Raw genomic sequence first — 16,487 nt, 5'->3', positions numbered from 1 at the left:
ATTTATCTTCTACCCTGCCTGCACTCTGTTCCTCACCTCTCTTCTGCACTGTATTTTCACTCTCTACTACGGTACGGTCATCTTTCCACCTGTTTCCCTCTCATTCACACTTGTATTTTGTGTTACTCTTGCTGACTTTAATCCTCTACAGTGCATACCACTACCTCTATGGGCTCTGGTCCACCTGCTTCCCAATCACACTACAGATCAGTGTCATCTGCAAACATAATCCGTGTAGACTCCTGCCTGACCTCAACTGTCAATATATGCCTATCGCCACTGCAAACAAGAAGGGGCACAGAGCAGATCCTTGATCGTTTGTAACTCCTACTGCATGCATCACCACTGTCTCATTGTCCTCATACATGTCCTGCACTACACACACACTTCTCTGGCCCTCTTGACTTCCTCATACAGTACCACAGTTCCTCTCTTGATGCTGTTTCTCTGGATCCACAAAGGCACAGTGAAGCTCCTGACCTCTATACTTCTCAATGATTACTCTTAATTACGTTTAAGAGTAATCATTCATCACATCTATAGTGCTCTTTCCCTGCATGAGGCCATACTGATGCTCACTGATCATCACCTATATTAACTTAGCTTCAGCAACTCTTTCCCATATCTTCATGGTAATGGCCCCATCAGCTTTATCCCTCTGTAGTTACTACAGCTATGCACATCACCCTTGTTCTTCCCCACCCGTGTTCTTGTGTTAAACAATCTGGTTAAAAAGTCCACTTTCTCCTAGACATCTCCATACCTCCACAGGTATGGTGTCTGGACCAACTGCCTTTCCACTCTGCATCCCCTTATAGCTGCCCTCCCATCCTCCTTACCAATCCTTGGCTCTTCCTGATTCACTGTCCTCCATCCATCCTCCTTTCTCTCTCATTTTCTTCATTCACCTGTTCCTCAAAGTACTCCTTCAGTCTTCTCAACTCCATTTCTTCACTTGTTAGCATATTTCTAAATCTGTCTTGAATCACTCTAACCTGCTACACATGCTTCCCAGCTCGATCTCTCTGCCTAGCCAGTCAGTCGTTTTGTCATCCATGAGTATTCAGTCTCACATACAACTTAAAACCTTACAGACCCAACTCCTCTTTGTACATCTGTTTTCTTCACCTTTCTTCATCCATTGAAGCCCCCTCCCGAGTGACACTCTACTCATTAACAGAATTTAAACAATAGGTCAAGAAATAATGCAACCATATTCACCATAAGTTTACTTTTCTTAAAACATTTAATTTGATTGATTTTTTTTTTTTACAGAGATTTTGCTCCCTACTGGGATAATTATAAGTACTTAGAAACGTACGGGTCGTTTAATCTTACAAAGTTGCATTTAAATGTTTATTCCTTTGTCCAAAGCAGGTTATGCACACCGAATATACACGATATACATACTTTGATCCATTTATGTCTTGTCTTGGTAAGAAAGCGATACCACATACAAAAAAGCTACACATAAGAAATAGTAGCTATAATTTAAACTACAATTCAAGGGTCTTTCTCATGTCGTCGCAATTCGTGATGCGATTGGGGTACGTAAAAATATCCCTGAATAAAATTGGGAATAATTGGTGAGCAAAAATGAACTAAAACTACAATAAATATACCACCAAAAATACTTATATCGTGGTTTATATGTCGATTCTTACAAATCCTGTAACTTTAGAGCAAAATTGTCGAGGTATTGATTTTTTCCGGAGTATGGTGTCGGGCATCAGCGGAGAAACCTTCCCGCTCGCTTTTCCGCCACTGTTTAAACTGGTAGTTGTTGCTGTCAGAAAAGAAAATTTCTGCGAAAAATGGCGAATGCATACAAGGTTCCATTATAGCTCATATAAGAAGAAACGGCGTTATTTAATGTTTCTACCACTACCCATGTCTAAGCCTGGCTAGTTAGCTTAGCCTAAAAAGCACAAATAATAGCAATAATGTCGCTGCCTCCAGAGAAAGCTTCCGAGCTGAAGCAAATCATTCACAACCATCTGCTCAAGGTGAGAAAACTATATAGATTTTATGGCAATTCGTGTTGTACACAATGTACAGTTGAATGCTGAAGTCCTTAAGCAGCATACAAATACACGGGTATTTTTCATGAACGGGGGAAGCTAGCTGTTTATAGTGGGCAAATATATATATTTTTAATGTCACAAATGGCTATTTCCTTGCATTTGCACATCACAGAGAAATCTCATATTATCACCTAGTTGGTAAGATTGGCTGCACCATCTCTTTAGACAGCATTATTTGAAGCACCGTAGGGAACTGCTGCTGTTTTCCAGCCAATATGAGCTACCTGTCAAGCCTCTATAAGCAGATAAAGTACAAATTCACACAGCACACAAGACCAATTTCGATCCTATATTTTCGATCGTACATTTATTGCTGATTTGATTGAAAAATTGATTTTAAAAAAGTAAATGGAAAAAAGTAATGAATGAGAAAAGATTTCGCATCAATAATGCACGGAATAGACGGTACTTATAGGTCTACTGATATAAAACATTTCCTGATGGGTTTGCCTTCATATTCACACTTCCCAAAGTCAGAGTTTAAATGGAAAGGACTGTTTTTAGAGGATCTTGAGAAAGCACAAACACATTTTTTAAGTAGGTGAAGGAATTTTGTTCTTCTGTTTGTCAGATGGATATCCATGGGAAGATCCGAGAGGTGCTGGCTGAGACTGTGAGGGATGATCAAGGTCCTGCACGTCGGTCTCTGTCTGAGGCAGATTTCCTGCGTGCTCTGCAGCGCAGAGGCATCATAGATGATATGATGAAAGATCTTCACTTTACTCAGGTTGCCCAGCTTTTTGGATGCAGTTTCAGACCTATTTTCCAGATTGGTTTTTATTTTAGAAGTATTTTTCATTCCATCCATTCAAAAATCGAACATTTACAATGTATTGATCCCCTTGATAGCTACGTTTTACTTTCAAAGTTTGCCTTCAGTATGGATTAAACATATCTGTAATACAGTGTGTCAGTTCTGTCCCATCTTTTCTGACTGTTCTGTCGTGTCGTTTTGGCGTGGTAGGAAGCCGGCACAGAAGCAGAAACAGGATCGCCTACAAAACCTGCTGCTCACTTTGTCGATAAAGATATCACTCATCTGAAAAAAAGTAAGAAACATTATTTGCAAACCAAGCAAATAATAATGTGATGCATAGACTGTTTTGTATAATATTATTTCTCTTCTGCTTTTCTCTTCTCAGCCAATATCGACCCATCAAGGCGATGTCTGTATCTCCAGGTGCTTGGAGGCAAAGCCTTTTTGGAGCATCTCCAGGAGCCGGATCCCTTACCTGGTCAGGTGTGTTCTACCTTCACACTCTACCTGCACTTCCGCAACCAGAGGTTTCGATCAAAGCCAGTGCCCTGTGCCTGTGAACCTGACCTCAAGGAGGGCTTCCTGTTAGAAATCCACAGAGACGGTATAGGTGTGTGTTAACCACCACTGTTTGTGTCACTCACAAATACTGTTCTTATTGTATTACTTAATAAACCATCTATGTACAGAGTATCATTTTACAATTTTTGTATTCCAGGGGAAAGTGGTAAGATGGCAGATGCGACCTCCATGCTGTCAATGTGTGACCCAGTGCACTTTGTGCTGATAAAAACAGACACCTCCAGTGAAACAATGCTTGTCTCATCCTACTTCCTGGACTGGAGGACTGTCCTAAGCTCGCCCAGTAGCAAGACCTGCTTTGCTGTAGAGCTGATGGGAGTTGGTGAGCAACAAACTCTCTGCACAAAGAGTTTCTTATGAAGGGTTCTTTTGATTTTATTTTTGAAAAACACAAGCAGAAGTCAAAAAATCATGCTGGATATCTAGCTGTATAGACCTGTTAATGTGTTGGTTGGAAATGAAAATTATCAACCTACAAAGTGCTGAATTCAAAGACACTCCCACAGTAAAAGTGAAAAAATGATGCGGCAGTGCTCTGGGGTGAGGTGCTCTATTGGATTTAGTTGAGCAGAGGGGCCAGTCAGTGGTATAAATTCCTTCGTCCTCCAGCCTCCATACTCTCACCCCATGAGGCTGGGCATTGTGTTGCACCAGGCGGAATCCATGACCCACTGTATCAGTGTGGGGTCTGACACTGGGTCCAGTGATTTCATCCTGATATCTGATGGCATTCAGGGTTCCGTTGCCTAGCCTGTAGAGGTCTGTGAAGATATGCCTCCCCTGACCGTCACTCACTGACCACCAAACCAGTCGTGCCGAATTATGTTACAGGTAGTATCATTCTCCAAACCCCTTTGCATCTGTCACATGTACTCAGGGTGAACCTGCTGTCATCTGTGAAAAACACAGGGGCCATTAGTGACCTGCTAAAGATAATTTTGTAGTTCTGGAGTGCTCATCCTGTTCCTCCTTGCATAAAGGAGCAGATACCGTCATGCTGATGGGTTAAGGATCTAAGGATGTCCAGCTGTCTTAGAGTAACTGCCTGTGTCCTGGAATGTCCTCCATGCTCTTGAGACTATGCTGGGAGACACAGAAATCCTGGCAGGGGTTATTGATGTGGAGGAGTTGGACTAACTGCGACCTCTGTAGGGTCCAGGTATCACCTCATGCTATCAGCAGTGACACTGACACTAACCAAAGTAAAACCAGTGAAAAACAGTCAAAAAAAGATGAGGAGGGAAAACATGTCAGTGGATTATACCTGTAAAATGATTCCTATTTTGGGGGTTGTCTCACTGCTGCCCCTCCAGTGCACCTGTTAATTTCAGTAGCATCAAAGCAGCTGAAACGGATGAACAATCACCTCTGCTACTTAACTGACAACATCAATATCCTGAAGGTTGAACTCACTTGATGCTATACTAATTAAAACGTTCTTGTAATTTTATGAGTAGTTTATAATGGAGTGTAGGTTATATAATTCCAATTACATGGGATATAGTAAGGGTGGGACATAATATCAGTATGGTAACATTCTGTTGTTCCTCCTGTGATACATTACCCTTAGACTTGGACTCAAAATTCAATGTCTGCAGACACCCCAATTACTGATCTGCCAGTCTGACTTCTCAGAGTCACTACTTCATGGCTCGCTGTGGTGGAGCTATGATGTGGAAAAAGAATAATACAGTGTAAAAGTGGCAGAGAGCTAAATCAATACAATGACACATTTTAAAATTGAATAATGGTGGTGGTACACCTACAGAAACACGATTTACATGGGGTCAATATTTAAAAGGGACTTAGAAACTGCCCCCTATTCCTGCGTCTCATGGGGCACAGTTGCACAGAATAAGCGTGGTCTGTTGTGCATTCATGTAATGATATCCGTGTTTTCCAGTAATAATAATCTGATGTTACTATTGCCACTTAGTAACTTTTTAAGACAGTGTTTTTAACTGAATGCTGCATTTATTTAATCATGCTTCAAGATTTGAGTCTTTAGATGGATTTTATAACTAGGTCTCTGCTGTGCAGGAACACAAGCCCTCCAGAATTAGTACTGTCCTAATGTGTAAGCCAGTGTAATTTGTTTACCACTCATGCTGGAAGAAAGGTCTGGAAACACAAAAATCTTTGGAAAACTTGAAGAAAATTTGATTGGTAATGTCTGATACTCTTAAACATAACATCACATCTGTAGTGCTCTTTCCCTGCATGAGGCCATACTGATGCTCGCTGATCATCACCTGATCATCACAGGTACAGGGCATTTCGTTGCCCTGTACCTGTGCATGTGCAATGACAATAAAGTTGAATTCTATTCTATTCTATCATTCTATCATCACCTATATTAACTTAGCTTCAGCAACTCTTTCCCATATCTTCATGGTAATGGCCCCATCAGCTTTATCCCTCTGTAGTTACTACAGCTCTGCACATCACCCTTGTTCTTCCCCACCCGTGTTCTTGTGTTAAACAATCTGGTTAAAAAGTCCACTTTCTCCTAGACATCTCCATACCTCCACAGGTATGGTGTCTGGACCAACTGCCTTTCCACTCTGCATCCCCTTATAGCTGCCCTCCCATCCTCCTTACCAATCCTTGGCTCTTCCTGATTCACTGTCCTCCATCCATCCTCCTTTCTCTCTCATTTTCTTCATTCATCTGCTCCTCAAAGTACTCCTTCAGTCTTCTCAACTCCATTTCTTCACTTGTTAGCATATTTCTAAATCTGTCTTGAATCACTCTAACCTGCTACACATGCTTCCCAGCTCGATCTCTCTGCCTAGCCAGTCAGTCGTTTTGTCATCCATTAGTATTCAGTCTCACATACAACTTAAAACCTTACAGACCCAACTCCTCTTTGTACATCTGTTTTCTTCACCTTTCTTCATCCATTGAAGCCCCCTCCCGAGTGACACTCTCTACTCATTAACAGAATTTAAACAATAGGTCAAGAAATAATGCAACCATATTCACCATAAGTTTACTTTTCTTAAAACATTTAATTTGATTGATTTTTTTTTTTTTTTACAGAAATCTTGCTCCCTACTGGGATAATTATAAGTACTTAGAAACGTATGGGTCGTTTAATCTTACATTTAATGATAAAACTTTGACTTTACAAATTACAAACCTGGCAATTTTGCTTTTTGCTTGTTTTTCTGGCAACATCTTTAAGTAAACAGTGTGTTTGTCACCAGGAAGTGAATCCAAAGTCCCAGCTGGTGTTTTGACAGTCAGCCTGGAGCTCTACCCTCCTCTCCCAGAGATTCTGAGTGCTGACATCATCAGCACACAGGTCAGCATCTATTTATTCCTCTGTTTCATTATTCATAAATCAATCTCCGTGAACTACCAGTGACTCATTACAACAGAATCCCATTAATGCTTTTTAAGAATCAGTCGTCCTCAGAGTGGAGATAAAGAGGCTGTAAAAGAAACATCACAGCCTTCGTTGTGAGGGAGTGATGTCACTGTGTTTTTCATTTAGCAATCACTGGAGAGGCAGAGGGCGGCCGAGAAGGAGAGGCTCTTCTTGGTTTATGCCAAACAGTGGTGGAGGGAGTTCCTGGAGATCCGTCCGTCAAATCAGACCAAGCTGGTCAAGATTTTTGCACAGGTTTGTCTATCGTATTGACACCCCCACCCCGCGCATTTCATCACTTTATTGGTTGATTTGTGTTTTTAAAAGGAAGCATCTGTGCTCATTCTATTAACATCAAAACCAGTTCACCAAATATTTCATGTCACCTTCTTGGCCTTTCCTTTCCTCTGGGTGTGTGTCTGCACACTCTGCAGGATGAGAATGGCGTCAACAGGCCAGTCTGCTCCTATGTACGTGTCCTCCGGGCGGGCCGCCTCCTGGAGAGCCCTCGGCAGGCGGCCCGCTTCGTCAGCCTTCTAGCCCACGAGAAGGCTCCGGTGGTGGGAGGAGGAGGCAAGCAGGAGCAGTGGTGCACATTAATGGCTTTCCTGTGTCGAGGGAAGGTAAGGAGAGGTTCCCGGCCACTTGGCAGCCTCAAAGTAGGAATGATTCATTTTCCAAGACAGTGCATCCTCTGTACTGTTAGATCTCTTATTGTCACAGATCAAAACAATGGCAGATAATTACATCTGTTACCAAAGTTCTAGTAAACTGATATGTTACTTTTTTCTTCTAAATTAAATTCGTCATTTATCTGCCACTCACTGGGACTGTACTCAGATCTCATGAAGCAGAAAAGCCATTAAACACTAAATAAATCCTGGGATGCGATGCGACAAGTCAAGCGAGACAGTTCCTAAAGTTCTAGCTGTACTATTATGTTTTGGGCTTTAGTTAATGTTTACTCCAAGTTATCTTCAAGCAAGTCCAAGGCAAAGTCTAGATCTAAAAACAGTGCGCCACCATGCAAACGATGGTATCACTCGGCTGCTATTCAAGAGCTTGCTGATGCAAACACAGACTGTGTTTCAGCTGATAAAAATGACAAATGAATGCTTCAAAAGGGGATGCATTGTTTCATGTAAATCACATACTGATGCGTTAAAAGAAAGAAACTCTGCATCAAAATGTCAGACTTCTTTTTCAGCACAGTGAAGCAAATCACGAGTTCATATATCTTTGGCAGGACATAGGTTTTTATCCACAACATACCAGCTGATAATGTCCTGCATTTGTCTGTTAAATTGAGACCTCCAAAAAAACAAACAGTATAGCTCTGCTGTGACGATGTTAGGTAGAAAGCAATTGGCTGAAAAGGAAGGGGAACAACAGTGGAGCTCACTGGCCTGATTTTAGGCTTGTGCGAGGAACCTCTACGTAACCCACAAAGTGGATGATGTTGTGCAGGTGCATTATGTGTTTTATATGCGTTGTCCTCTCGCTGTATTTCATATGCAGTCCCAGCCAGTAGAAACAAATCTCACTCTCAAGTCCTCACTCTTTTTTGTTGTCAGTGTAGTTGGTGTAAATCTATTTGCCCCTCATGTTATTCCCTCACGTCCCCTTCCATAGTTTCAACAGCGTCCCTTTAGGAATTTGCTGACATTTGTGGGTTCCTTTGTTGATGCTATGATTATTAGTCCTTATACTGAAGTGATGATCTTTATTTTTCTCACTGACAAATCCAAGAGGTGCAGTGAAAAAGTAGCTTGAAATGTACAGGAGAATTTAACAGTACTGAGCAGGCCAATCATAGTTGTCAGGCTGCGACAGCCCGATGTGTAGTTGCGTTTCTAGGAAAGTTGATGTCAGGTTATGGCGATACGACATAGCTGCTGCTTAGATTTCCCACTGAAGCATAAATTCTAGTAAAGGAGATGATCAGTGATAAAAAAAGGCACATAGACATTGTCTTGGATAATTTTGCACTGTTTTTCACACTTTTTCACTTCACTACAAAATATCTTGGTATATTAGGAGTTTGGTATGGTGGTTAGCACTGTTGCCCCACAGCAAGACAGTTCTGAGTTTGAATCCACGATCAATGGATCCTTTCTGTGTGCAGTTTGCATTTTCTCCCTGCAACTATGTGGGGACTCGGGCTTCTAGTTAGTGGTGTTAGGGTAATTGGTGATTGTTTGGGTGGTTGTCTCTGGGTTAGACTGGCGACATGATAAGTGGAAAAAGATTAATGGACTTGTGGGCTAAGCTAAAGGACAGCAAAAGTACCAAACCAAACAAACATTTGTGTTGTTCCAAATGTTTTTGACACTTTCACCTTGTGGCATTTGAAGCTAGTTAAGTAAAATACAAGTATTAAAATAAGGAGCTGGATTGAGCACTTTCAAGTGAATAGAATTAACACAGTTGCATGCACACACACACGCACACACACACAAACAACCTAGCCTCACGTGATCTCAGTCATTTTCCTCTGGCTACACTGTACATTTTCAGTGAAGTCACAGGTTTGCGTTGCGTTGGCCCCTAAAAGTAAAGTTTTGTTCCACAATCACAGAGCTTGATTTGGCCACGTTTACGCTAGCCGCATTTCCGAGTAAGGCTGACTGTGTGGTTTCTGAGAAAGAAGGATTTGTGCACAGTTGACTGACTGCTGCATTCTCATTTCTCGACTAGATAGCGGGGAATTTCCCAGACCACCACGGGATAAATGTTCCCTGGCAAGACAGACACAACACAACTCTCACAAAGTGGCCCTTGTCAGCTGTGATTTATGAGTTTCATTTGAGGGAAAATTAATTTAGCCTCATCAGTCCTGCTCAGCCTGTTCCGATGCTGCCGTCCATATTAGCACTTCTGGGGAACATCTATCATTCTGACTTGCCCGTAGCCCGAGCCAGCACGCAGCAGCAACAGTCCCCAGCTCAACCCAGGCTTCTTTACAGGAAAACTTGTACGAATGAAACAAGAGTTGCTTACTGTCATGGACAATTTAATGACTCCAGAGCTTATTTCCTCTCCAGGAGGCTTCTTCTTTGAATTGGGTACTTCTGAGAAAGGCTAACAGTGTAGCGAGAACAAGATATTGTGTTTTGTTTAAAGAGACTCTTGTACTGACATGAGGAATTAGGCAAGGTCGGTGTGAAAACAGAATTCTGTCTGCTTAAATATCAGCATGAAATTAGCCACATGCAGCCAATGTGAGTTTAGGCCACACCTACACTTGTTCTGCTGTAGGAGATTCCAGCAGAGTGTAAATGCTGGTGGGAATGAAGAAACCAAGCTGTCACTGAGTTGAATTTAAATGCATAACAAGGACTTTACAAGGCTGTAATCAAGTTGGCTGCCAGAGACACTCGTGAGATTAGCTTCAATGAACGGGAGTTTGTGGGACTTGGATTGGATTAAATAAAAAAGATAATTATTTGAAACGTCTTTTAGATTAATAAAATAAACAAAAATGCATTTCATGATCCTTTTTACCAACTCCTATATGCCCAACATGCTCCACCTCTTTGTTTTTTCTTCTCTAAGTTATCTCCCAAAAATCTGAAGTATTCTGTCAGTGGATCCTGACATCATCACTTAGGGATTCATGATGTGCTGTTAACCTGAAACAGGAACTACAAGAGGCGCTGAATTTGTCGTTAAATCGAAGCAGGAAATTGCATGGCAATAAATTCCCTGCAGCTGCTCGCATCATGTGGGAAATTTAAATGGCAACAAATACAAAAACAGAAAAATCTTAAGAAAATGAGCTATATTTATTTTCTTCTTCTATAAAAACAAAAAGATTCAAGAAGAATTATTTAAGAAGAATTAGATATTATAATATGTTGGAATCAAAGCTTCAATGATTTGGAATTAAATTTGTATTGTTTGGGTTTAAAGCCACAATATTTTTATAGCTTTAATGTTTTAAAATCAAGTCTTAAGGTTGTTTGACAAAATAGTTAAAACATGTTGAGAATAAAGCTGAAAGGTTGCAAGGTTTTAAAGGGAAAGGTTTTAATATTTTAAGAGTAAAGGTACATTTTTGGGAATAAAATTAATGTTACGATATTCTGAGAAAACAGTTGTAACATCTCAGATTTGAAGCAGTAAAATGTTGTTCTTAATACTTCGAGATTAAAGCTTAAATCTTTCCAGATTCAACTTGTGTGTTGTGCAGCCTTAGAGATAGAAACAGAGGCCCTGTTGAACATGGCAGTTCATTCTCCAGCCACTCACTAGCTTTCTGTGATTTCAACTACATCTCATGATCTTCTGAGAGGGGAGCGTGCTGGAGGCTCTCTGTTTTGAGAAGTCACATCAGGATTAACATATGACCTAACTGAACCAGAAGACAAAAATGAACATTTCTCTTAAAACACAACAAACAACGCACTAATGTGATGAAGATATTTAGTTCACTTTAAACTACCCAACAGATCCCAGCATAACCCTCTGTCCTCCACAGGGGGACTGTGAGGATCACGCCACCCTGCTGTGCAGCCTCCAGCTGGGTTTTGGCATGGATGCATACGTGTGTGTGGGCACCAAAGCCAAAGGAGTGCCACATGCCTGGGTCCTGACCCGTGGTACTGACGGGAGCATCACTTTCTGGGAAAGCCTGACAGCGCACAGGTCAGTTTTTTTGTTAATATAGTTAACAAATAAGCAAAGTAACTCACCCCCTTTCACGAGACCTTTGAGGGTCAGATTTAAACAGGACTTTTCTCAAAGGAAGTACAGCATAATTAATTATCAGGAAATGAAATTAGTTACTTTGGAGAGGATACCACTCTGTTATAAAAAAGGAAAAGGTTGTCTTCTCTTCTCGGTATCCCCTTTAACTAAAACCAGACACAGTCTGAGTTACAGTGAGCTTTTTGTGTTTGCCTCACTTACTTCATTAAACGGTCTTTGTGCGTTAGTCAGCAGGATCTCTTGGAATCCCATGAGTGGATTTCTATGAAAGTTGGGGGCCAGGCTTTGAGCCAAGGAACAATTGATTACATTTTAGTGTTTCTTAAGCTCTTCCTCACCATGAAGCACTGGCCTAATGGAGCATGTTTTTCATTAGTTTGAATATCTGAGCTTAATATGATGTGAATTAAAGGATATATGAAGGACAAGGACATATGAACAATTTGTCACATTTATTTTACGTTATTTAAGAATCATGTACATCTTAAATATGAGAAGGTCAAGGAAGCTGCCTAAAATTAAAAAAAGAGAACAGACCATAGACATTTCTCACTGAGTAATATTAGTGTTGTGTTTCATTTCGTAATACTTTTCTTTGCATTTCTTGTGTGTGATCAGATACCTCCACCGTCCTATAGATCCAGATGCTCCACCTCTGGCTCCCCAGCCTAAACCTTCCTACCCGTACCAAACTGTGGGATGTGTCTTCAACCACCAGACCTTCCTTGCCAACTGTCAGCCCTCTGATGCTGTGGAGCTCTGTGTATTTGACTTCCAGGTAATATAATGCACATCCGTTTTGGAGGTATGGCTGGAGGATAGCCATATTATATTGCTTTCCATGCTCCATTGTTGTATTTATTAATAAGAAAATTACTGTAGCGATTAAAGAGTGCCAGAGAAATATCATTACGCTATTCACATTTGTTTCGTTGGCAGGTGTTGTCTTAACGGTTCACATTTGGCAAATGAGCCTCAATATGAAAATCCTGCCGCAATATCAGATTGGCCAACGTAGAAAACCTAATCAAATAAGTACTGGTGATTTTTAGGCAGACAGAGGGCAAAGGTAGCCTGGAGCAGGGTCCTGTGGGCACAGAGCTCGCTGGAAGATTGCCATCTTCAATCAACAGAACAGTAGCCAGTTTGCGGGGAAGGAAATTGAATCTGTAACAGTTTCATTCATCAGCAACTCCCATTCTGTCACGCTGGCCTAAAGCAAAGCACCCAGTGGACAATGTAGTGGGTCTGTGTGAATGAGATTATCAGCTAAATGCCTCTTTTTCTTCCCCCTACCTGATTTTCTTCAGAATCAGTCACGGTGGAAAGCAATGAGTGAAGAGGCCCTTAAGTCTGTTTGTGCTCCAGGCTCCACCACCTCTCTGCCCCCTCTGCCTCCGCTCTGCTCCCCGTCTCTGGATCCAGCTGCAGCCAGCAACCAGCTGGAGTTGGAGATGCGCTACCTGGTATCTGAGCATAGGAAGGTAAAACACAGTGATGGAGTTGTTGGATGGTGGTAAACTCACCTGCACTCTAGAAAGAGGCCTGATCAGAGCACTGAGACAGATGAGAACACTGATAATTCTTTGAAACATCAAAATATGAATAAGTCATGATGTATGTTATTTAAACATCACTTATATTTACGTTGAAGAGATGAAAACAAAAATGCCAGATGACCATTATAACCTTATTTCACCTTTGGTATATAAGTGAACCATACCTTTGCTGTGTAGTTGACTGTAGTGGCATAACATGTAACAGTTACTGAGGAATGTATCCACTCTGTGGGGTGCTCTCCTCCAGGACCTGGATCTTGCGACAGTGTGGGACGACCACCTGTCCTACCTGCTGTCCTCAGCTCTGTCAGCCTATGAGCTGGAACGCTGCACCGGTGTCTCCTGCGGCAACGAGGAGTTCCAGGACGCCGTGAGGAGGGCCGTGCCAGACGGACACACTTTCAAAGGCTTCCCTATACACTTTCTTCACCGTAACGCTCGTCGGGCCTTTGCCACCTGCCTCAGGTAATATACAACTAAACTAAATGTTAAAATATCACAACTAGAGAACAAAGCTGTATGAAAACTTCAATGACTTTTGAAAGGTTGCCAGTGATTATGTGGCCTCGAAGCCCAAACTTTTGCACAGTACTTCAGGCTCATCTTTACCTGTGGCTTTCCTGTAGAGGGTGTAAGAGACTGAAGTGCTGCACACATGTCTATGTTCTAATAGTGTCAGTATTGAGTAATAAATGATGCGCACACCATCTACTCTAAAGCATGATGGGAAATAGCCTCGAAATAAAAAGTGACCCTGTAAGACCCTGTCTTTTCCACAACATATACTGTAACAGTTTCACATGTTATACCTCCTGCCAGAGCTGAGAACACGAATATGATCACGAAAATAATAGACTCAAAAGTCATGCAGTTACTTCCTGCCTCTGTCATAGACAGGTTTCTAGATAACCTGCGCACATTCACAAACACTCAGCCTTCAGTTTTGTCCCTTTGTCACAAACAATCCAGAATATTAAACTGGTTTTATTCCCTGAATATTTTTCTCACACATTATTTTGCGTTCCATGCTCTGAATGTCTTATTTTTCATGCAGGTCCCCCTTCTGTGAGGAGATAGTGTGTTGTCGTGGCGATCACGTGAGGCTGGCTGTCCGCGTTCGGGTGTTCGTTTATCCCGAGAACGCGTGCGCAGTGTGGATCATGTTTGCCTGTAAATACCGTTCTGTACTCTGACCAGCAGATGGATGGCGCCCAGGAAACCCCGGCCTGTGTTGCACTTTGACCTCACACTGGGTTTTAGGACACCACAGGGACACACCGGGACTCACAATGAGACTAAATTGATATTAAGCTCTACTATTGCACAGACATGTTTGTGGCTCTGCTTTGATGGTTGGGCCTTTATTTTGTAGTGGACTCATTTGTACAGACATTTACATTATTTATTTTTGCAAATAAACCCACCTTTGTTTATCCTGCTGTGCATTTTTTACATGCTTTATTAAAGACATTTAAACCTGTGTCACAAACACGAACAGGCTCGTTTTACTGCAGTTGCATGAAGGATTTAAATAATACAGAATTACCTGCTTTGCTGTAAATGAAGGCTCTGCCAATCTCATTTAATCAAAAATAATGAGATACTGAGGAAATGATATGACCACAGTTGCTCCAAGATTGTAAGAACTAAACTAAATGAAACAGTACAGTATATTATAAAGATGCAAATGAATGTAAGAAAATCATGTCTTTGAGTTTAAAAAGGTTTTGCCACCATTTAATATAGACCTGTCACACAATGTCATATATCGTTAATAGAAAATATTGACTACATGTGAAAGTATGTGATTAAACCACGCTGCTGGAACAAACCAAAAATCTTTAAGCAACACAAAAATCCAGCACTGTCAAAAGTTTGAAATTTATGGCCATGGTGTGAAAGAAATTTATTGATTTAGTCTAGTCTAGCGGTGCCAAACACGTGGCTGGGGGGCCAGAACCAGCCTGCCAGAGTGTCCACTGTGGCCTAGAGTATCCCTAGTGACACAGACATTACCTATGAGCTGGCATTTTACCCCAAAGTCAGTAAAAGGTAGAGCGTTAAATGATAAAAATTGAGGCTTTTTTATTGTTAGTACCTCATTAAATAAAATAATATTTCCTTTCTTCACTATTTTCTATCTTCTCTGTATAAGCAGATCTTTTTCTGTAAAAAAGTATTAATGTATTAAAAATCTGGGTAATACCTGTCAGTACTTTTATCTGTAATCTGAATATATTTCTTAAAGCTAAACTTAAAATTTACTGCTGTACATGATCATTTTTCTGGGAAAATTGAGCAATTTTTATTGAAATCATCACAGGGCTGCTCATCATCAGTATTATAAGTGGACGGTCTATTATTTTGACTGTGCTTAATAATTAAACTTTGTTACAATAAAAGAAAGTTGTTGTTTTTATGGGTTGTTAGGCAGCAGCGTTACTGGTCCTGTCCACTTGAGTTTAAATTGGGGTTTTATGCCCCACAAAGTAAAATACGTTTGACAGCCCTGGTTTTAAAGGCGAGTATGTAAGGAGAGCACCTCGTGTTAAAGGTCATTAAATTAAATCAAACTGACATAATTAAGCTGTCAGTTTGTCTTTTTGCGAGAAGTGTACGGGCAAATTTAAACTTGTATTAAAGTTGTTGTATTGCACTTGTAATAACTGTGATCAGCACTAGATGGCGCGTTAAGACAAATATTGGCAAACTGGAAGCAGCTGCAGCTCTCTGTCCGCCACAGCAGCCCTGCACGCATAATGCTTTGTAGGTTTTTTGAATAGAAATAAGACGGGTTTAAATGTCTCATTGATCATGCATAAGAGTAGATTATGAGTTAAAATATGGGGGTTGAAAGACACAAAATATAACTGTAGAAAAAAAGGTTACGTTGTTAGAAAAACTTTAAAGAATGACTTGATTGAATTTATGTCCAAAATCATACCGTCTGTGAAAAGCAGAAGCCACAATAACATCATTATTTCAGCTTGTTCGCCGTTGAAAAGCCACAGGCGAACACTGTCCTTCAGTTTGACACTAGCTGATTATGAAATTGGAGCGAGGACGAAGTGACAGGCGCCTGGTTGAGTGAATTATTGTGTGGTTAGGAGAAGTCAACTCGGGAAAGTTTTGCCATAATTGAAGTGCTTTATTAATTGATGCGCAGAGGGTAGTTTTGTTGTTATGGAGTACTTTGCTTTGCTCATTTGTTTTTCTCTTTTTTTGGTCGCCCCCCTTCTCCCTGCTGTGTTCCTCTACTGTGCAGAGCTGTTCTGGAGATGAATCGTGGAGGGGAATCGTTGACACATCAGCCCAAACTTTGACAAGAAGCCTGTGAGGATGGCCAATTAATTCGATTTTTCCGGGAGCTAATTTGCAATTCTGCATTAGCCCCAGAGTTGTTCAACACAAGGATCAGGAGG

General features: G+C 41.1%; 2 protein-coding genes across 2 annotated transcripts in view; both read left to right on the top strand.

Moving 5' to 3' along the window:
• LOC309717771 (uncharacterized protein) overlaps positions 1–10,040 on the top strand; it is a 352,978-nt gene extending 342,938 nt beyond the window's left edge. Inside the window, exon 2 of the mRNA XM_082552596.1 lies at positions 10,028–10,040. The gene's annotated coding sequence lies outside the window, so the exon portion shown is untranslated. The remainder of the gene's footprint in view (positions 1–10,027) is intronic.
• Positions 1,258–14,498, top strand: cep76 (centrosomal protein 76). The gene is made up of 13 exons (XM_082552597.1): positions 1,258–2,006; positions 2,656–2,811; positions 3,049–3,133; positions 3,227–3,451; positions 3,560–3,745; positions 6,633–6,730; positions 6,923–7,051; positions 7,231–7,419; positions 11,277–11,443; positions 12,125–12,284; positions 12,817–12,990; positions 13,313–13,530; positions 14,120–14,498. Exons 1-13 carry the CDS (start codon positions 1,944–1,946, stop codon positions 14,256–14,258), a joined length of 1,989 nt encoding a protein of 662 aa, XP_082408723.1. The 5' UTR covers positions 1,258–1,943; the 3' UTR covers positions 14,259–14,498.
• The last annotated feature ends 1,989 nt before the right edge of the window (positions 14,499–16,487 follow it).

This window comes from Aulonocara stuartgranti, assembly GCF_965226115.1.
Source record: "Aulonocara stuartgranti genome assembly, chromosome: 11".
NCBI classification, from domain to species: Eukaryota; Metazoa; Chordata; class Actinopteri; order Cichliformes; family Cichlidae; genus Aulonocara; species Aulonocara stuartgranti.
The sequence above is the reverse complement of the archived record's forward strand: the minus strand, read 5'-3'. Positions and strand labels throughout refer to the sequence as shown.

Coding starts and splice junctions, on each gene's coding strand:
- cep76 (XM_082552597.1), top strand. CDS start 1,944: ATGTCGCTGCCTCCAGAGAAAGCTTCCGAGCTGAAGCAAATCATTCAC. Junction 6,731..6,922: donor CTGACATCATCAGCACACAG/GTCAGCATCTAT, acceptor TTTTTCATTTAG/CAATCACTGGAGAGGCAGAG. Junction 7,052..7,230: donor TGGTCAAGATTTTTGCACAG/GTTTGTCTATCG, acceptor CACACTCTGCAG/GATGAGAATGGCGTCAACAG.